This window comes from Bos grunniens, chromosome 12 (genome assembly GCF_055505025.1).
Source record: "Bos grunniens cultivar Pamir isolate PY7600 chromosome 12, Bosgru_T2T1.0, whole genome shotgun sequence".
In the NCBI taxonomy this organism is placed as follows: domain Eukaryota; kingdom Metazoa; phylum Chordata; class Mammalia; order Artiodactyla; family Bovidae; genus Bos; species Bos grunniens.
In genome coordinates, this window is record NC_141176.1 from 13,335,940 (window position 1) to 13,358,438 (window position 22,499).

At 42.0% G+C, this 22,499-nt stretch overlaps 1 protein-coding gene across 4 annotated transcripts in view; it reads right to left on the reverse strand.

Annotated features, from left to right (window-relative positions):
- EPSTI1 (epithelial stromal interaction 1) overlaps positions 1 to 22,499 on the reverse strand; it is a 98,050-nt gene that overhangs the window by 18,280 nt on the left and 57,271 nt on the right. For all 4 annotated transcript variants that reach the window (XR_015137818.1, XR_015137817.1, XM_086328848.1 and 1 more), the window contains one exon: positions 11,956 to 12,039. Coding sequence is in view for 2 of the 4 variants with exons in the window: in XM_086328848.1 (XP_086184974.1) it covers positions 11,956 to 12,039 (84 nt within the window). In the remaining 2 variants the exon portion in view is untranslated. The remainder of the gene's footprint in view (positions 1 to 11,955; positions 12,040 to 22,499) is intronic.

Consider the following 22,499-nt stretch of genomic DNA (forward strand, 5'->3'; position numbering starts at 1 on the left):
GCAACCCACTCCAGTGTTCTTGCCTGGAGAATCCCAATGGATATCTAGTTTTTAATACACAAAAATGTAAAAGAGCAAAACAGTACATCATGAAGCCAAGAACTGTCAGGGAAGGCAAAAAAGAGGCCAGGAAGAGACTAGCACAGAGCGTGCTGTTACAGAGGCAAGGACAGGGGAGAGAAGAAAACAGAGCAGGAGAGAGGCAGGAGGGGAGTCAATGAGGCACCACCACGCAGGACCACGACCCCAGGTGGCAGAAGGGGGTGCTCAAGTTCCGCTGCACTCAGGATTTTTATTCTACAAGCAGCAAAGCGTGTTTACTAGGGAGAGAGAGGCTGGTTTTCCTTTGGTGCCACAAAGGATAATTTCAACTAATTAATTTCTTCTGCTGAGCTGACAGCCACTGCAGATGCATCTGCATGCTTTATAAGCATATTCCTGGGTCGTTGATGTGGTTCTAACCCAGAAGTGCAACACCTCCTTGGACAGATACAAAACAAGTCGTTCCTGTTCCAAGGACTGAGCTTTGGACACTAAGAAAATAAAAATGCTCTCCAAGTCGGAGGGACACGACACAAAGCATCTTAGACACTGTCAAATCTTGTCTCACTCAACACATATTTCTGAAGCACCAACCATTCTCCAGACACCTGGATTCAGGCTGAGATACAGATGCAAAGAAGACCCACCTCCAACCTCAAGGAAACCACAGAATAATGAGGAAGACAGACCCGGGAAACAGCTGTGACACAAAACAGAAAGAAACGCATCACTGGACACAAGTTCAAGCAACATGACAAGAGAATAAGAAGGGATGCAAACTAGAGACAAGGAGCAAATGTTCCCGAAGGTTCAACATTTTAAGTGTATCCACGAAGGCTCCCAGGGGAGAGAACGTGTGTCTTCTCACTGCTCTGCTCGCCTCCCTGCATTCAGACGGCGCTCCATCGAGAGAAGGTACGTAAGTCCTCTGATAAACAAAGTCTTGTTTTGGAGATGCTAAAGCAGAACCTCCTGTAAACACTGGCCAAGTCAGATATGTGTGTTAGTCGCCCAGTTGTGTCCAACTCTTTGTGACCCCATGGACTATACCATCCATGGAATTTCCCAGGCAAGAATTCTGGAGTGAGTAGCCATTCCCTTCTCCAGAGGATCTTCCCGACCCAGGGATTGAACCCAGGTCTCCTGCATTGGAGGCAGATTCTTTACTACCTAAGCCACCAAGTAAGTGTTTAGTAAATAAGGACAACACTGCAAATGGTGCCAGTCTGTGCCGGTCCTGCTGGGACTGCTCTTGCTGGAGGAAGGGCTGAGATGAAGCACTGCTGGGGGGACCAAGCTAATGGCAAGAAGTAATAGTCACCATTTCCTGCCAGGGGTTACAGAAACCACTTCTCTGCGTTGCATTCTACCAAAGGCTCGACTAAACAACAAACAGGTGTGTACAAGGCCGGCTGCGTGAGAAAGCTGATGAGTTTAAAGGCATGTTCCAAAGCAAGGCTGTGGTAATCGGAGGCTAGGACAGGGTCATTTTAAAATCATGTTCGAATTCCAGTGGGGCGTGTTCTGACATGGTCAGCCTGACTGCATTATATGTAAACATTAAAGTGTCATCACCATTAAAGCAGACATGCTTCTCCCAGGAGAGAATGTTCTCTCAACTCAACAAGAGGAAAAGGATAATGGAAGCGGGAGAGTTGATGCCATGAACTTCAAGGACCCCTACCTTTGGATGTTTACAAAAATATTTGTTCTGGAAATTCTAACCTAATGCTTTTTAGTGTCATTTGATGAAAAACTCTTCTAGTGAAGGGGAAGAAAGCTTCAGTATTGCATGGGACAAGGTTCAGAATGGTTTTAGCCAACTTGATAGGACAAAAATAGAAAAGAAGTTTTATCTAATTATTGGAAATAAAAGTTATTATTTATGGATGAGAGCAATCTGTACAACCCAAGACAATCAACTAAAAATTGCTTAGAACAAATGGAATTAAATGAGCTGGCTTCCTTTGTGGCTCAGCTGGTAAAGAATCCACCTGCAATGTGGGAGACCTGGGTTCAATCCCTGGGTTGGGAAGATCCCCTGGAGTAGGGAAAGACCAGCCCACTCCAGTATACTGACCTGGAGAATTCCATGAACTGTAAAGTCCATGGGGTCGCAAAGAGTTGGACATGACTGAGTGACTTTCACTTCACTTCACTTCATATATATATGACACACAAATTCATGAAGCATTCCATATGTTTTAGGGCTTCCCTGGTAGCTCAGCTGGTAAAGAATCCACCTGCAATGTAGGAGACCCCGGTTTGATTCCTGGGTCGGGAAGATCCCCTGCAGAAAGGGATAGGCTACCTACTCTAGTATTCCTGGGCTTCCCTCATTGCTCAGATGGTAAAGAATTCGCCTGCAATGCGGGTGACCTGGGCTCAGTCCCTGGGTTGGGAAGATTCCCTGGAGGTGGGCATGTCAACCCACTCCAGTATTCTTGCCTGGAGAATCCCCCATGGACAGAGGAGCCTGGTGGGCTACAGTCCATGGGGTCACAAAGAGTTGGACATGACTGAGCAACTAAGCACAGCATAAAACATATATGTAAGAATCAATAATGCCCTCAAATGTTAGTAAAAATTAATGAGAAAATAGGAGATAGAGAGATTTCATCAAAAAGCAACAATATAAAAAATTGCTCAATCCCTAAAAAAAAAAAAACAAAAAAAAAACACATCCAAAACCCCCAAACCTAAAAAAGCCCCAGAATACCTGAGACCTTTCCTGTAATCCTTTAATGATAATTTGAATAAAGTAGAGATGGCTGATGCCCCTGAGTGGTAAAATTCAATACTGTAACAACTACAGTTCTGTCCAAATTAATTAGTGAGCTTAATGCAATTCCAGTAAAAATTTCAGTGGAATTTGAGGTAGTTTGAAAAACCATATCTACACTTCAACTGAGAGAATAATCACAAGATTAAATAAGAAATAATTTGTGTGTTTGCTGGGGTGAGGAGGGTTTATATTATTAGCTATTAAAGAACATTACAGACTCCCTCGTACTGCTGCTGATAAGAGGGACAGCAAAGGACTCAGACAGTATCAAATTCTAAAGAGTTTCCTAAAATAAAAGTCTTAGACCTAAAAGGTATACATGTATTCTGAGGAAATAATCAGAAATGCACGCAAGCTGTATGGATAGGATTGTTTATATTTAAAATCAGCTTAATGGGAGGTTTAAAATAGTTTTTCAGCAGTAGAGAAGTTGAGGATTTTGAAGTCTGGAGTACCATGCAACAGTGACTACTATGCTTCAATGATGTAAGAATGTGCTTATCTATGTGAAAATGGAAAAAAAGTGATTATAAAAGAGAGTCTGGGTGAGTTTTGAAGCCTGCCTCTTCTCTTGTACTTTGTACGGATTACTTTCTCTTTCTAAACCTCATTTGTTATGGATGATTGTCGTGCTGTCTACCTCATGACACTGGAAGATTACCTGAGAGCAAGCACATGGAGAGTTTAGCTTATGCCTGGCATGTGGTAAGCCTGCAAATGTGACCCGAGGTGGAGAGAAGCAGCTACAGTCTCTGCATGTATGGAAACCAAGAAATGAAGTAAATATACTGACATGTTAAAGGAGCTTATCTCTGGGTGGAGAGTTTTTATGAGTGATGATTATATTTTTCCTCGTAATTTCTATACTTTTTACATTTTCCACCATATAAAAGCAACTTTTATGATAAAAAATATTTTTTAGAAGTTGGAAGAAATTTGATAGGAAGTATTTCCGGGTGGGAGATAGAGAATTCAATGACTATTGTAGCTGAAAGTCCATTTCTTTATATTAAATAATGACAGAATTAACAATAACTAGTAAGAGAGGGGGCTTCCCAGGTGGCACTAGTGGTAAAGAACCCGCTTGCCACCTGAGGAGACGTAAGAGAATGGGTTCGATCCCTGGGTCGGGAAGATCTCCTGGAGAAGGGCATGGCAACCCACTCCAGTATTCTGGCCTGGAGAATTCCATAGACTATATAGTCCATGGGATCGCAAAGAGTCAGACACGACTGAGCAACTTTCACTATCATATTGCAGTGATATAAAAAGTTATAATATATAGGTAGTCATCTTTGCACTCCTAGAATAAACTTAACTATGTAAATGATATGAGAAACAAATCCCATTAGCTAGAACTTTCTTTCAGATGTTAATCTCTATAAATCTGTGAGTGTGTCCCTTTACCAGGTTGTGACATCATGAGAATGACAATTAAATTATATTAATTCTAAATTATTTCATCTTTTTCCTTGCTCTGAAACAACTTGTAGAACACAGGAAAAAAATGTGTTACTTGAAAATTCTAATGAACCTGCCTGTAAATTTATCCAAATTTAGCTTGTTAAGGGAAAGTAATTCTCAGAAAACTTTAAAATCACTTGCATTTTTGTCTTTATTGTAATTCTTTGAGTCAGTTTAGAGTTTTACATATTCTCATAAAACCATTCACTTAATCTTCTCTAAAACTATGGTTCTAGCCCCTCATTTATACTGTCGTGTATTTGCATTTTTACTAATATTTTCTTGATTAGACTTACCAGAGATTTGTTCATTTTGTCGACCTCATCAAAGAAGAAGCTGTTGAATTTTTATAACAGCTGTTTCTTCAAGTTTTTTTTTTATTAATTTCTGTTCTTAATTACTTCCTTCAGTATTGTTTATTGTTCTTGTTTTAAATTCTTAGGTTGGATATATTAATTTGTTTCTGTTTGAGTCCTGACTGGATTTAAAGTTGTGATTTTTCTTTTTCTGAGTACGGCTTTGCGAGGATTCCCTATAAGCTGCTCTCACCATAATTTCTAAAGTAGTCTACAATCATTTTCTCTGTCATTGAATAATTTAAATATGTTTTCATGGTTTGTTTTTACTTTCCAAATGACTATATAAAATCAATAACCATGCAAAATCAGTAAGTGTACTCAACCTATCAGAAAAATTTTAAATTACTTGTAGGCAGAAAAGGGATAAAATAAATTATATGGAGAAACAAGTATGCAGGATCAACTGGGTCTGAGTTAGCTGTGTTTCTAAAGGAGATCTGAGAGAAGCTAAAGATGATCAGGTGGAGAAGTGCTTTGAGAGGAGCTTGACAGTGGGTTCTTCGTCTCCCGTGCTGGCATACACAGCAGCCCGCACTGACATCGTCCCCTGGGTAACACAGAATGGAGGAGGGGCTCTGAGCTCAGAGGAACAGGACAGTGTCCCAGTACATGCTGACCATAGGAGAACAAGAGGCTGCCACATGCAGAAGACTGGCTTCTGCATATCTTAACTTGGCCAGGGCCTTCCTTGGTGGCTCAGATGGTAAAGAATCTGCCCCAAGTACAGGAGATCTGGGTTCAATCCCTGGGTTGGGAAGATCACCTGGAAAAGGGAATGGCAACCCACTCCAGTTTTCTTGCCTGGAGAATCCCATGGATAGAGGAGCCTGGTGGGCTACAGTCCATGGGGGCGCAAAGAGTCAGACACGGCTGAGCAACTAATACTTTCACTTTCACGTGTCCAAAGAAACATGAGGAGATAACCAAGAATCACCAAACATGTGAGAGACAAAACTACATGAGATAAAACTTACATCAGAAAGGAAAAAAATACTATTAAAATAGTAAGTAGAAAATGTTAATGATTGTATAACTGCCATTAATGAAGAGATCAGAAAGGATATTGCACTTATAAAGCAGAACACTGCTATGAAAAAGTAAGTCAGCAACACTGGTAAATAAACAAATTCAATGCAGGGGCCAAATAAGCAGAATGACGAAATGATTCCAGGAGCAAGATGATCTAGCGAAAGGTTCTCCCAGAATGCAATGGAAAAGGCCAGACAGGAAGTATAAGACAAATGGTTAAGAGAGACAGAGGACAGGTCTAGCTAGAATTTCCAAAGCTACTTGATACATATCCAAGAAACAGGGAGTAGGGTTGATAATAGGGAAGAAATGTGAAAAGAAAATAGAAATTTTTCAGAACTACAGTAAGACATATTTTGAGGTTAAACAGGCCAACAAAAGGTAATACAAAATTAAAATCAAAACCACTAAGAAATTTCTTACGATAGGGAGGAAAGGAGAGGAGAGAAAAGAGGAAAAGTAAATAAACAGGACAGAAAATTCGGAGTCAAGAAAATAAAGAATGGAAAACAAAAATAAAAAGTAAATTATGTAGAAGAAAATGGGCAGATACACTAGTAATCACAATAAATGAGAATATATTAAAAAGAGATTATGAAATTGGCTAAAAGAAAAATCAGCCATTTTTGTTACTAGAAATCTAATTTAAGCCAAGTGACACAGAGGGGTTAAAATTGAGTAACGGAAAAAGAAATTGCCATATAAGTTCTAACAAGAAGGATGGCAAAATAATTAGGATCAGACAAAATTAAGACCAAGAACCATCAAGGTGAAAATCACTAAGTGAGAAGAGTAGTCCATTTCATATTGATAAAATCCTGTATGAAAGGCTGGCTTCCCATAAGTCATGTTGGTTGGAACTACTTCCCATTTCAATGGCTGAACCAATCACAGTCAATGAGAATAGAATTCCCATGATCAGTTAGACCATTTGCAAATGCATCCCTGGGCTGACTTCTGACTTTTCTGAAACAGGCCATGCTAAGTAGGATGAATATATGAAGGGGGAAAAAAAATGAGGTTTTAGGAGAGAAGTAGGTAATCGACACTATTTGATACATCACTCTGAAGTTATCACAACACACAATTTTTTCTTGGGCAGCATTAATTACTACCAAGTGATTATTCACTATAAAATAAAAGTACAGCGTTTTACTAGTCCTCTTTTAATTGTTCATCTCCTCCACAAAAAAGTAAACTTTAGGAGAGAAGGGGCCTTGTCTATCCTGTTTCTAGTTGGAACTTCAGTATCTTCCAGGAGGCTCAGTACATAATAGGAGCTCAGTCCCTGTTGTCGACAGAATAGATGGATGGATGGGTGGATGGATAGATGGGTCGGTGGATGAATACTGGGATGGATTACTCTGAGATAGAATAATATCAGAATAATAGAGTAAAAAAAAAGCCATAAAAGCTTTAAATGGTATAAATAATGTCAGAGTTACAGGGACACAGGGATTGCAAAAAGACCACTGAACCACTGAATTGAATGTTCAGAAGGGATTTTATCTTTAGAGAGCAGTTTCAGTAAGAGCGTTTATGAATATAAACCAGAACATAAAGCATTAAGGACAAAGTGGGCAATAAAGATGTGATTATAGTAATATTACCTCTGTCTTTTTTTTTTTTTTGGTAGAAGCAGAAAAGGTGATAACCCTGAGGATAGCCGAATCAAGGAAGAAGTAGGTCAGCTTGTTTATTTTGTTACGGCGAGAGTCAGCATGCCTGCTGACAAAAAATATACTAGTTAACAGAAAATATACTGAAGATGTAGGGGGAAAATGATGCTTTTGAACTGTGGTGTTGGAGAAGACTCTTGAGAGTCCCTTGGACTGCAAGGAGGTCCAACCAGTTTATCCTAAAGGAGAATTTGATCCCTGGGTTGGGAAGAATTTGAGTCCTGGGTGTTCACTGGAAGGACTGATGTTGAAGCTGAAGCTCCAATATTTTGAACACCTGATGCAAAGAGCTGATTAATTAGAAAAGACATTGAATCTGGGAAAGACTGAGGGCAGGAGGAGAAGGGGATGACAGAGGATGAGATGGTTGGATGGCATCACCGACTCGATGGACATGAGTTTGAGTAAACTCCAGGAGTTGGTGATGGGAGGCCTGGCATGCTGTGATTCATGGGGTCACAAAGAGTCGGACACGACTGAGCAACTCAGCTGAACTGATAGGGTGAAAAACTGAAAACAGGAGGTTTTAGTCAGTCAGTTGTGTCTGACTCTCTGCAATTTCATGAACTGTAACCCACCAGGTTCCTCAGTCCATGGAATTCTCCAGACAAGAATACTAGAGTGGGTTGCTGTTTCCTACTCCAGGGGATCTTCCCAACCCAGGGATCAAATCCAGATCTCCGGCACTGCAGGCATATTCTTTACCACCTGAGCCACCAGGCAAGCCAAGGTAATTACAAGTAAAGTGTTGGAAGAGGGAATTGACTCAAATGTAAAATACCGGGAATTAAAATTAAGGAAGAATCTACTGTCCCCAAAGACCAGAGTAGTGGAAGAATGTGAAAGTCAGGGACAGACAGAGCAGGGCCAACACGCAGCTGATCACTAGGTCACTTTACACCTCACTTTAACCTAGAGAATCTACTCTCCAATTTCTCCACAGTAGGTGTTCATTAAATACTTGTTGAATCAAGGGAACAAGTAAACACATGAATGTGTGTGTTAGTTGCTCAGTTGTGTCTGACTCTTCGCGACCTCATAGACTGCAGCCCACCAGGCTCCTCTGTCCATGGGATTCTCCAGGCAAGAATACTGGAGTGGGTTGCCATTTCCTTCTCCAGGGGATCTTCCCAACCCAGGGATTGAACCCAGGTCTCCTGCATTGCAGGCAGATGCTTTACCATCTGGGCTACTAGGTGAAATCAAACACATGAAAAGATGTGATGATACAAATGTGTTATGGCTCCCTACCATGAACATGATTCTTCTTGTTTTCTTAAGCAAAACCACTGAAGTGACATGAGTGACAGATTCTACTAGCCAGGGAAGCTTCCAGTGGCCTTTTTTTAACAACAGACTGAACAAAAAGGGAGAGAAGCAAAAATAAGGTAAATATCCTTATGTACTCTACCATTATTGAAGTCCCTAGTGATGGAACCATCTATACACTCATTATTCATTTTACTGAAAGCTTCAGTAAGTAAAAGGAAATAATTTATGTAAAAAGAAAATATGTTTAATCAATAACCAGAAAAATATGTGTGTATCAACATTTGTCTGACTCCAAAAGAAAAACAAGATTAAGAGATAAAAAGCTTAATTTTCACTGTTTAAAATAACTGCTCAACCTGAAAATTAAATAGCAGATCTGATTTTCTAATCTGTTGAGCATGCCCTTTGTAAAATATTCTACATTTACAGGTTTTCACATTCGAAATATACCAAACTTTATAAAACAGTATTTAAGATTCACTAGTAGTTATTTTAAAATACATCGTGTCTACACTGATTTGTAACTCAGGATGTGGTGATACGTTGAAAGATCACAGAAAAATATTAATACTTTCATGTCATTTGATGGACATCATTGAAAATATAACTTAAATATATACTAGATTCAGTTTCTACTTGCTAATTACTAGAATCTTACTAAAACACTGCTTATTTAACTGTGGATTTCCATATGAAGCCTCTGTCAAAGGAAAAATAATTTTTTTTAAACACCAAGAGATAAAAATGCTTCATGGCTTCTTCATTGCTTATCATGCTTGTATTCAGTCGCTAAGTCATGTCCAGCTCTTTGCAACCCCATGGACTGTAGCCCGTCAGACTCCTATGTCCATGGGATTCTCCAGGCAAGAATTCTGGAGTGGGTTGCCATTTTCTTCTCCAGGGGATCTATCAGACCCAGGGGTCAAACCCACATTTCCTGCATTGCAGGCAGATTCCTCAGCACTGAGCCACTAGGGAAGCACCTTATTGGCACTTGGCTTAATAATTAAGCCTAGTAAGTGGCTTAATAACTAAACTGACAATTTACATTATTTCTTTCAACAATTTAACAGTTAGAACCGGACATGGAACAATGGACTGGATCCAAATTGGGAAAAGAGTATGTTAAGGCTGTATATTGTTACCCTGCTTATTTAACTTATATGCAGAGTATATCATGTGAAATGCTGGGTTGGATGAAGCACAAGCTGGAATCAAGATTGCCAGGAAAAATATCAATAACCTCAGATGTGCAGATGATACCACCCTTATGGCAGAAAGTGAAGAAGAACTAAAGAGCTTCTTGATGAAAGTGAAAGAGAAAAGTGAAAAAGCTGCTTGAAACTCAACATTCAAAAAACTAAGATCATGGCATCTGGTCCCATCACTTCATGGCAAATAGATGGGGAAACAATGGAAACAGAGACTTGAGCTTCAAAATCACTGCAGATGGTGACTGCAGCCATGAAATTAAAAGACACTCGATCCTTGGAAGAAAAGCTATGACCAACCTAGACAGCATATTAAAAAGCAGAGATGTTACTTTACTGACAAAGGTCTGTCTAGTCAAAGCTATGTTTTTTCCAGTAGTCATGTATGGATGTGAGAGTTGGACAATAAAGAAATCTGAATATTAAGTAATTGATGCTTTTGAACTGTGGTGTTGGAGAAGACTCTTGAGAGTCCCTTGGGCTCCAAGGAGATCAAGCCAGTTCATCCTCAAAGAAATCAGTCCTGAATATTCATTGGAAGGACTGATGCTGAAGCTGAAGCTCTAATACTTTGGCCACCTGATGCGAAGAACTGACTCATTGGAAAAGACCCTGATGCTGGGAAAGATTGAAGGCAGGAGGAGAAGGGGATGACAGAGGATGAGATGGTTGGATGGCATCACCAACTCGATGGACATGAGTTTGAGCAAGCTCCAGGAGTTGGTGATGGACAGGGAGGCCTGGCGTGCTGCAGTGCGTGGGGTCATAGTCAGACATGACTGAACGACTGAACTGAACTGAAGCACAAAACAACTCAGTGACAACCACTTATATTGTATGTTGGATGAAACTATGAAAAAGTAAGGGTTTGACCTCTGTTGGGAGGAGGGTAGCACTCAGAAGGTCAATTCTAACAACAACAATTAGTACACATTTCATAATATGAATATGTTATAATATGATTTCCACACTCAATTGCTATAATAAGCTACCTTGTAGAGCAAAGACATAAGAGGAAAAAACAAACCAAATTAAGGAAATCAGAATGGGCGTTAGAATTCAAGGTAATTGAATAATTGAAGAAACAGACTTGAGGGATATCCTGGAAGAAATGGCAGGATATATTAAGTACAAATAGAACAAGAAAAAAAGTTCGAAAATAAATATGGGGAAGATAATGGTCTCCCACTAGCTGAATAATTTTTTTTTGCTTTTTTAAAGGACCTGGGACGAAGTGGCCCCTTGGAGCTGACTCCCATCTCTCTCATGACTCCCATCCTTGGTTGAGGAGCCTCTGAGCCTATGAATCAAAGCAGGTATGACCATCAAGTCACAATACTGTTTTCAGTTACCCTGTCAGAAATTTCTTATTCATTAAGTACTTTTCTCAGTGTTCATTTCCCTGATTTCTATTGCTCATTTTATTTGGAATATTGTGTTTTTTGGAAACACCTCACATATTTGTGTACGTGTAGAGTGCGTCGTTTCATTCCTTGGGTATTTTTAGATGAACATTTAAGCCAGTGTCACGATTTTGTGTGCCTGCTTTTTTCCATTATGCATTATAGTGGTCTCTGGACATTATTTGCAACATCATATATCTTTAATTTTAAAAATGGCAGTGGCATTTGTTATATTTTGTAGACCCGAAGTTCCCAAGTGTCCTGGAACTCCACTTAATATTCTGCAACAAGCTAACTGGGAAAAGAATTTGAAAAAGTATAGATACATGTTTATGCGTGTAACTGAATCACTTTGTTATATACCTGACACTAACACATTTTTAAGCAACTATACTCCAATACAAAATAAAAAGTTAAAAAAAAAAAGAAGTTCCCAAGTGTTCTATCATCTTCTCCCTGGACCGTGGCACCAACTACAGCAGACACACTGTAGCCCTCAGAGGCTGAGTAAGTAGCAGGAGCCAATAAGTAGTTGAACAGAAGCCGCCATCACACCACCATACTCTTAAAACATACTCACATCTCACCATTTTTAACACCTGTGGTGTTTTGTTTTGTTTTTAGGATTTTCATGTATATAAATATTACTGCTCTCAAGCTCTTCAACATTATCTAGTACCGCAACCGAATGCTAATATGGTCTTTGAATACCTTCTGGTGCTGTCCTTCCTTCATCTTTTGCAATTTTTGATTTTCTTCTTCCTTTAGAGTATCCATATAAGCCTGTCTTCTGGCCTGAAATGGTATGGAAAAAAAGGAATCATGAGAAAAAGCATCACCACAATGTCAGACCTACCGTGGGTCCAGTTCTGATCTGAGCTATATGCTCAGATCAACCTGAGCATATAGCAAGCTCTCCACATACACTTGCTTAAAATTGAGTGATTTATGTATATGTCTGCAGATGCCCCTTGGGATATACAAGAAGAGAAGAGTGTAAGCACAACCATCTAGCACACTTTAAAGGATGCTCTAAACATTTGTTAAAAGCTTTAAAAAAATATCCCCTCAGAGATAATCAACATAGTTTATTCCTTCTCGTGAGGAGGATTTGAAGCAGAGCAAAGTTAAATGTACTTTTTCAAGAATATTTTAACTAGCTGATGAATCTCAGAGGCAGGCAGTGATGCCACCGGCTGCAGCAGCACGGACGTGTCTGCTGCTCATTAATGACGTCCTATTAAACGGCGTGTCGGCTGGTGATTGATGCCGTGCGATTCCAGAGACGAATTTCCCTCCAGGTCTTTGTGTCCCTAATGTGTACCTGAAGTTCCTTTCTGTGCCCGAGAGGGAAAGCAAAGTCTGTTCAGGAGCACAGAAGCCATCATTTCTGGCTGAATTAGGACCTCAAGGGGGAAGCTCGGAAGAGTCAGCGCACACAGTAAGATGTCCTTCAGTCCCAGTGACCCTCCATGTCAGGGTGCCCCCGCCATGGGCACAGAGACCACATGTGCCGGAATTGATGAGATTTCAAGTATTCTATCTGTTCATTTGTCATACACTTTCTCTCCCTCACACTGATTTGCAGCCCACCCTCAGGAAGGCAGAGAGGCCAGCCTGATAAGCTAACACGTAGGAAAGCCATTGTTCTCATAAACTACTCGCAGCATCATGGCAGCAGCGACATATTTCAGGCCCTAGTTCTTTGGACTAATAATCCATAAAGCTTCTGTAGCCTGGTCCCCCCTTTTCCCTTACTATAATTTTTCTCAAGTAGTTCTTAATTCATTCCTCCATTTCTGTCACTATAAAACCCATCTTCCAGCAAATAAGAAGAAGCACTCGCCGGAAAGAGAGAGATTCTCAGGATGCATCAGCTGTAGCACTAATAAGTAGAACTGCAGTGCTCCAAATGTGTCCAGATGTGTTCAGAAAGCCCACATATATCCAAACCCTGCCACATCAGACAGGCACACACATCCCAGGACTTTATCCATATCCTGAACACAAGGGGACTGTGATAAGATATAAACGGTGGGGAATCATTCTCTAGTGACCCTTTATTTTTACATGAGAAGGTCTTAAAGGAGGGGAGAGAGGCTGCTGGCACATTTTCTATTCAAAGGAGTAAAAGGAGGAATAAGAGATTTAGTTAAAGCAGATAAGATGACTTGAGTGAGGAACCTATTTGTATACCTTCCTTTTAAACTCAACCTGTTGAGTTTTTTATCAGCATATGGGTCCTGGGTTTTCCAGGTGGCGCAGTGTTAAAGAATCCGTCTGCCAATGCAGGAGACGCAACAGATGTGGGTTCTATCCCTGGGTCGGGAAGATTCTCTGGAGTAGGAAATGGCAACCCACTCTAGGATTCTTGGATGGAAATTCCATGTCAGAGGAGCCTGACAAGCTACAGTCTACAGGGTTGCGAAGAGTTGGACGTGACTGAGTACACATGGACACAGCGCACAATATTTGACTTAGAAAAAAATGGTGAGACACAGTAAGTGTCAATGAAAAGGCCACAGAAACTGGGCAGTTCACAAGGCATCGCAACTACAGAGTTCAAAGCTACTTGCAATGCCAGTGCTGGCTTACCCAGCTGTGGTCCCTAGGCAGGACAGGAAGCTTCTCTTTAAAAATACGGGCAAAGACTCTCGATTACTGGTTTTCTGTATTTTTATTCTCACGATGAAATTTTAATCTTGAGTGTTGTGTGTGCATGTATGGGTATCACTAGCTTTCTTGAAGTCTCAGAAATTTCTATGTAATTATATTCATATAATTTTTCTATCAAAAAGTATTGATTTAACATATTAATGATAAATTTGTTACTCAACTACACTTTTGCTCATCCTCCCCCACAAGCTATACTAATAATATATTCATTCAATAAGCAATATTTCAGCCTCCTGTGCACAATCGCTGAGGTCAGACAGGACCACAGGCCTCAAGTACTTATAGCCTAGTGTGGAAGTCAGATAGAAAGATTAACAAGATTATTGATTACAGTACAGCATGAGAGGTATTGTGATAAGGGATGCTAAAAAGAAGGACATTTAATTAAAGCAGATCAAGGACACAGTCTCAAAGCAGGAGACATAGGTTGCTTTTTAAAGAGTAGGAATCAGACTAAGCAGGGGCAGGACATTCTGTGAATAAATGAAAAATGGCATTGTATTATACTAGGTTGTTTGGGCTGTCATAACAAAGAACCACAGACCGGGTGGCTTAAACAACAGATGTTTATTGCCTCACATGGAAGCTAAAAGTCTAAAATCAAGGTGTCTACAAAGTTGGCTTCTTCTTCTTTTTTTTTATTGGAGTATTGTTGCTTTACAATGTGATGTCCATTTGCGTGGGTTGCCATTTCCTTCCCATTGAGGTCACCACGGATCACAGAGCAGTTTCCTGCCCCAGCCAGTAGGTCCTCAGTTATCTGTCGCATACGCATTGTCGGTAGGATATATACATGTTTCTTCTGATGGCTGTGAGGGAAGGATCTCTGCCTCTCTCCTGCTTACAGACGGCAGTCTTCTCGTGTCTCTTCACATCCTCCTCCTCTATACCTGTCTGCTTCTGTGACCAAATTTCCGTGTTTTTATAAGGTCACCTTTCCTAGTGGATTAGATCTCATTTTAACTTAATGTCCTCTGTAAAGACCCCCATCTCCAAATAGGCTCACATGCGGAGGTACTGGCAGTTACGACTTCAACGTATAAATTTCCAGGGGACACAATTCAATGCGTAACAAGCACTGAGTTCCCATTTGAAGATGGTGAAGTGAATATGTTTCTGCTCCATGCTTTTCTCAGCAAATTACCCTAAAAAGAGGAGGAAATGAAACAACCACAAACCCTAGCTTCAAAAACCCAAGAGAAACCAGTGTTCTGAGACAAAAAATCTATGAAGACAAAGTAGAGAGACACTGAGGGGCCAGGAGGGAAAGAGCAAATCTAAAGCCCTGCTGCGGGGGGTGGGGATGCAGGAGCCGCAGGAAGGCAGCTAGCCCCGCAGAGCAAGGTGAGGGCCCCAGAGATGGACGTACCAGCTACCGGGAAGGTGACGGATGAGAGGAAGGCGCCCACATCTGCTTCCACCCCGACAGTTCAGGTGCTAATGCCCCCAGCCTGACAGGAAATCAAAAGTGTATCCTCTGGATCAACCAAACCAGACAGGCCTAGGACAGAAGACAGCCGTGTTCAGATCCAGGGTGAGAGTGGAAGGCCTGTGTGAACTGCTGCGTACCAGGCTGTGGAACTCTGGGCCCTTCTTTGAACATTTATACTGCTCCCTGCACTGTTCCCTCTGAGACATAGAGTGTGATATTTTATCCATGAAACAAGAACAGGTTGCTGGTTGTTTTTTTTAAGCAACAAAATAAAAAGGAGCTCTTAGAAATTAAAAATATCTCCTCTTCCCCACAAAAAGACAAACAAGTAAAATATTTAGAAGATAAAACCAACAAAATGTGTGAGATAACAGAAAAAATGATGTATATTTAAAATTTTCCTACACATACATATTTGTATATAGTATATATGGCAGGTTGTTGTTGTTCAGGCACTAAGTCACGTCTGACTCTTTATGACCCCATGGACTGCAGCATGCCAGGCCTCCCTATCCTTTACTATCTCCCAGAGTTTGCTCAGATTCCTGTCCACTGAGTCAGTGATACTATCTAACCATCTCATCCTCTGCTGCCCTCTTCTCCTTTTGCCTTCGATCTTTCCCAGCATCAGGGTCATCCCAAAACATAAATATGGCAGATATGTATGTGTGTGTGTGTGTGTGTATATATACACACACCTACCCCAAGTTCCTGGTACAGAGCTCAGAGCTCCTAAAACGTTTGTCATTTACTAAATGATAAGAGCTTTCAGAGCATCTCTTGTTCCAGTCTTTGGTCTTTGACCCCATCTCTGATTCAGGGCTCCTAAAACCCTGTAATTTCCTAAGTGATCAGACCACAAGGAGGGCCTTTTGTTCTACTGAGGCAACTCCATGTGGGCTCCTGAATGATTCCTGCATGGGGCCTGGTCACCAGAAGAACCAAGTCATGGTTAGACGTTTGGAATTTTCAGTCTCAAACCTCCATCCTCCAGAGAAGAAAAAAGAGCTGGAAATGGAATTAATAACTGATCGTGCCTATAGGAGGAAGCCTCCATAAAAGTCCCAGAAATACAGGGGTTCAAGGAACTGTTGAGTAGATGCACATATCCAAATATAACATATCCACCAGGAGGGTGGCCATACCCCAACCCCACAGGGACAGAAGCTTCTGCATAGAACCCTCCCTGGCCTCTCCCTGTATCTTTCCTCATCTGGCTGTGCATCTATATCCTTTATCATACTCTTTAATAAACTTGTAAACGTAAGTAAGTATAGAGTAGAATGAGTTCCGTGAGTGGCTCTAGCAAATTAATTAAATCCCAAGTGCGGGTTGTGGGAACTTCTTTTCTGGCTGTACCACATGGCATGTGGGATCCTAGTTCCCCAAGCATGGATTGAACCTGAATCCTCTCAATGGAGTGTGGAGTTTTAACCACTGGACTGACCACAAGTGAAGTCCCTTGTGGATATGTTTGATTTGTAGCCAAGTTGGGCAGAAGCTCTGGGTTCCCTGGGGACTGACCACTTGTGACTGGCATCTGAAGTGGGGAGCAGTCTTATGGGACTGAGTCCTTAGCCTGTGAGATCTGATGCTATCTCCAGGCAGAGAGTGTCAGAACCGAGTTAAATTGTGGGACATTTAGCTAATGTTGCAGAACTGCTTGGTGGGGAAAACCCCGCACACATTTTGTATCAGAAGTGCTCTGTGTGTGTGTGTGTGTGTGTGTGTGCACAAGTGTAGGAGTTAAGGATACACTTAGGAGGAAAAAGATAGGAGTTTTTTCTAATTCAATATGCCAGGAAGTAAGTGACTAACACACACACACACACACACACACAGTCTCACACACAAGGTGGGGGTGGGGGGAGTAATCAAAGATAAATTAGAGGGGAAAAAATACTTTTTTATGAAAAAGTTAGAAGATAAATCAAGGAAGCCTAAGATTTGAATAATAAGAATCCCATAAAGAGAAAATGAAAGGAAATAAATCAAAGAAATAACACAAGAAAATCATCTAAAACTAGAGATAAATTTCCAGACTGAAAAATGAATAAAAATGACCCTCACACTAAGATACATCATTATGCAATTACAGAATACCAGAAAAAAATAAAAGAGAAGGAGATATAGAAATATTTCCAGGGGAAGAAGGGGAAAGCCCCCATATAAGTACAAAATTCAGATGGCCTTGCATTCCTTAGGAACAAATAACTCAAAGTCAGAAGAGCAATGCCTTCAAAATGGTAAAGGAAAATTATTTGCAATTTAGAATACTTACTAGAAAATTGCAAGTTGAGTGTGAGGACTGAATAAAGATAGTTTCAGACATCCAAGAACTTGAACATACATCTTCTCTTGGGAAGCTACTAAATAATATGCCCCACCAACACAAATAAATAAAGCAAAAGGAAAAAAAGAAGAAATGCGACCCAGAAATCAGGGAACCCAACACAGGAAAGCAATGAAAGCAATTCCCTGGATGATTGTAAAGCCCTGATTCCCATCCTTGGATGCACACTAGAATCACCTAGGGAGCTTTAAAAGCCTAAAGCCCAGGCCACAGTACAGGAGGAGCCCTGGGGGCGTGACCCAGGCATCAGGGAGCTTTAAAGTCCGCCGCCCAGATGATTCCAGTGGACAGCTGAGGTCGGGAACTGTTCCCTGAAAGGACAGTCCCAGAACTATAGCGCTGTTGGAGGCTTCAAAATCAACCAGCCCAGATGAAGTGAGGAGGGAGGTTTGCAGAAGGGAAAGAAACCCAGAATTGACAAGTTAATCTGACAGTCACAACGTGGAAAATTGTAAGGAAATTTGCATCAAGAGGCACTTTGTAGAACACTCACAAAAGCTAAAGGAAAGCAGTCAGATGTTCAAAGGAAACTAAAAAAATGAAAAATAAAATGAAAGATTTCTGAAGTTATAAAAGAAAGAAAATGTAAATTATAACTGGCTTGGCAGTAAAAAATATTTGCAGAGTCATAATAAAGGAAAGCCTGAGATACTGAATGATTAGATGGGGAGAATTAGGGGGAAAAAATCATAAGATTAAAAATAGATGAATCAACAGATAGCCATATACTTTACTAACATCAGTTGGGTTCAGTTTAGTCGCTCAGTCCTGTCCAACTCTTTGCAACCCCATGAATCACAGCATGCCAGGCCTCCGTGTCCACCACCAACTCCTGGAGTTTACTCAAACTCATGTCCATTGAGTCGGTGATGCCATCCAACCATCTCATCCTCTGTCGTCCCCTTCTCCTCCCGCCTTCAATCTTTCCCAGCATCAGGGCCTTTTTCAAATGAGTCAGTTCTTAGCATCAGGTGCCCGAAGTATTGGAGTTTCAGCTTCAGCATCAGCCCTTCCAATGAATATTCAGGACTGATTTCCTTTAGGATGGACTGGTTGGATCTCCTTGCAGTCCAAGGGACTCTCAAGAGTTTTTGAGACCACAGTTTTGAGACCACAGTTCAAAAGCATCAATTCTTCGGCATTCAGCTTTCTTTATAGAAAACTTCATTAACATATTCAGAGCCAAATAACAAAAGACAGCTAAGGGAGTGTGGCTGGATGAATAACAGCCCCCTCAAAGAGCTCCACATCCTAATCCCTGCACACTGTCTGTGAAAGTGTTAGTTGCTCAGTCTTGTCCGATTCTTTGCAACCCCATGGACTGTAGTCCAACAGGCTCCTCTGTCCATGGAATTCTCTAGGCAAGAATACTGGGGTGGATAGCCATTCCCTTCCCCAGGGGATCTTCCCGACCCAGGGGCTGAACCCTGGTCTCCTGCATTGCAGGCAGATTCTTTACCATCTGAGCTACCAGGGAAGCCTCGGAAGCTGTCAGTGTTACCTTATATGACAAAAGGAACTTTGTAGAAATCAAGAATCGGGACACAGAGAGAGGCACCTGTGTGGTACGGGTAGAACCAACAGAATCACAATGGTCCTTACAAGAGGAAGGCAAGAAGGTCAGAGTGGAGAGGAGGTGATATGATGATGAGAGTCAAGATTAGAGTGAGCCACAGGTCAAGGAAGGGGCTTCCCAGGTGGCTCAGTGGTAAAGAATCTGGCTGCCAATGCAGCAGACACAAGAGATGCAGGTACAATCCCTGGGTAGGGAAGATCCCCTGGAAAAGGAAATGGCAACCCACTCCAGTATTCTTGCCTGGAGAATTCCATGGACAGAGGAGCCAGGTGGGCTGCAGTCCATGGGGTCACAAAGAGTTGGACACAACTGAGCAACTAACACACACACACACACACACACACACACACACACACGGGTTAAAGAACCAAAGAATGGCAGCAGCAGCCAAGAGACACCGGGAGAGGCAAGGATCAGATTCCTCCTCGAGCCTCCAGAATAAACCAGCCCTACTGACACCTTGACTTCAGTCCCTTCCTCCTCATATCTGACCTCTGACCTCCAGAACTGCAAGAGATTCCACTTGTGTTTGAAGCCCCTAAAACGGCAAAAATTCACTACAGCAGCAAAGGAAACGTTATACTAAGAATGTAAAGAACGGGAATAGAAGTGGGTTTGAATGGCATGTGAGAGACCTATGCCTTTCAGTGTTGACTTTTTAAAGGACATGTGACACGTGGATAGAAATTAAAGCAACCTGCAGTAAGTGTTCGGAGCGGTGGAAGTGAAAGTAGCAGTAGTAGGGGCCAGAACAGAGAAGGCAATGGCACCCCACTCCAGCACTCTTGCCTGGAAAATCCCATGGACGGAGGAGCCTGGAAGGCTGCAGTCCATGGGCTTGCTAGGAGTCAGACACGACTGAGCGACTTCACTTTCACTTTTCACTTTCATGCATTGGAGAAGGAAATGGCAATCCACTCCAGTGTTCTTGCCTGGAGAATCCCAGGGATGGTGGAGCCTGGTGGGCTGCCATATATGGGGTCGCACAGAGTTGGACACGACTGAAGTGACTTAGCAGCAGGGGCCAGAAAGGCATGAATAGAAAGCAGTGCTCCTCACACATAAACGTGTACACACATCAGCCACAGACCATGTTAAACTGTGGGCGCTGATTCAGGTCTGCAGCATCATTCAGGCAACGCCTCTACTGCTGGGCCATGGACCACACTTGGAGCAGCAGAGACCTAGACTGCAGGCCCACAGAGAGGGGGGCTGTGGGGGAGGTGGGGGGTGGAGGCACAGAGAGGGCTTTGTGCATAAGCTAGGGCATTGTGACTTGATTCTTTTTTTTTTTTAATTTTATTTTTAAACTTTACAATATTGTATTAGTTTTGCCCAACATCGAAGTGAATCCGCCTCAGGTATACCCATGCTCCCCATCCTGAACCCTCCGCCCTCCTCCCTCCCCATACCCTCCCTCTGGGCCGTCCCAGTGCACCAGCCCCAAGCATCCAGCATCGTGCATCGAACCTGGACTGGCGACTCGTCTCATACATGATACTACACATGTTTCAATGCCATTCTCCCAAAGACGGGGAGCCACTGGACCATGGAACAACAGAATGAGGTGGTATTTTTCTCAAAGTGTTAATCTCGGTAGAAGAGGCAGGGGGAAGCAAACCAGAGACTGGTCGTACACTGATGGTGCAACTAGAAACACGCTATGATGGTAACTGGGGAGTGGGGGGGATGATGCACAACTGGAGATACGCTATGATAGCGACTGGGGAGTGGGGGGGGATGCTGCTGGCACGTCTGCTTCCACACCCAGCATAGAGAACTACAGCCATCCATGTGTGAGCAAACACTGTGAATTCCTCCTCTCTGACATTCTGACCTACAGGAATTTTCTTGTTTTTTACATCGACATCATATATGCCGCTGCTAAGTCGCTTTAGTCGTGTCCGACTCTGTGCGACCCCACAGACCCCTGCAGCCTACCAGGCTCCTCTGTCCATGGGATTTGCCAGGCAAGAGTACTGGAGTGGGTTGCCATTGCCTTCTCCGACATCATATATAGTATTTATTAAATTCCCATCTGTCATGGTAGCCCCACATTTAAAGAAGTGGTAAGAACAACCATTTTCTCAGGAAAGTTGTATTATGTAGTAAAACTGAAATAGCTTAAAAAAAAAAAACTTGAAACCTTGCAGCTCCTCACACCCCACATATTTGGGTATCACGCAGTGTTCACCTTCTGCGCACTGACCATAATTAAGGCAAACTGCAGGTGTCTGCCTTTAAATTCACAGAGGTGTAATGTACATATTTGATTTTCCTAAAGCATTTAAAAAATGGTTCTGCAGTGCATTCTCTGAGGAATTCCATGCATATGGATTAGACAGTATGAGAAGACTACAATATGGGTAACAAGTCAGGAAATATATTGAACACCCACAAATTATTACTAGTTTGGTGTCAAAATGGGAGCCGCTGTTGAATGCTCTTGGTGAGGAGCCATCCTGGGTGCAATCCTGCTGCATATTTTCTATTAATAGCCTGAGGATCTTATGCCTAAGGCACTAATCAATCCACAGGAAATGCAGCTCTGGGAGAGATTACTAATGCCTTGGACAACAATATTGAAATTCCAGGAGGATCTTGTTCAATTGAAGAAATGAGCCAAAATCAATAGGGCAAGCACACAGGTGTTTCAGCCACAGGATTCAAGACCCTTCAAACAGAAATCAAGACCGTCCTGCCAGCCAGGCACCCAGGTGGTAAAGCTATCCAACTCCTGTCTTGCCTCTCCTCCTCTATCACGAAAAGGCCGTGTAGACGTATGTCAAGGAGCATCTCTGCACGGGATTAACCTTACTACCTACAGCTCCTCAAAACTTCTCCCTCCAGTACCCTGCAATGAGAAGGACAATGGATTTGATATGACTGGTGGAGCCCACATTTAGCAAATCTGGACTTTGGGACACCGTGGCCTTCAATGCCCAGAAAAAGTAAGAAGCACTGAGAGGTTTCTGGTAAGAGTAGAATGACCTTTTCCCAAGGAGTGTCATAGTATCTTCCTGACATTTTAAAATGTGGTCACTAAAGAGAAAGAGGGCTGGGGGAAGAGGGCAATCAGATATCTCTAACAGCCTCTCGTTTACCTCCCCAGACACTGAAAAGCTGTTTTTCTAAAACCTAAAACAACCTTTTCTTTCATTTACAACCCTGTCCCATGGTCATCCTTGCCCCCACTTGGTCAGTCAGTAACCAAGCTC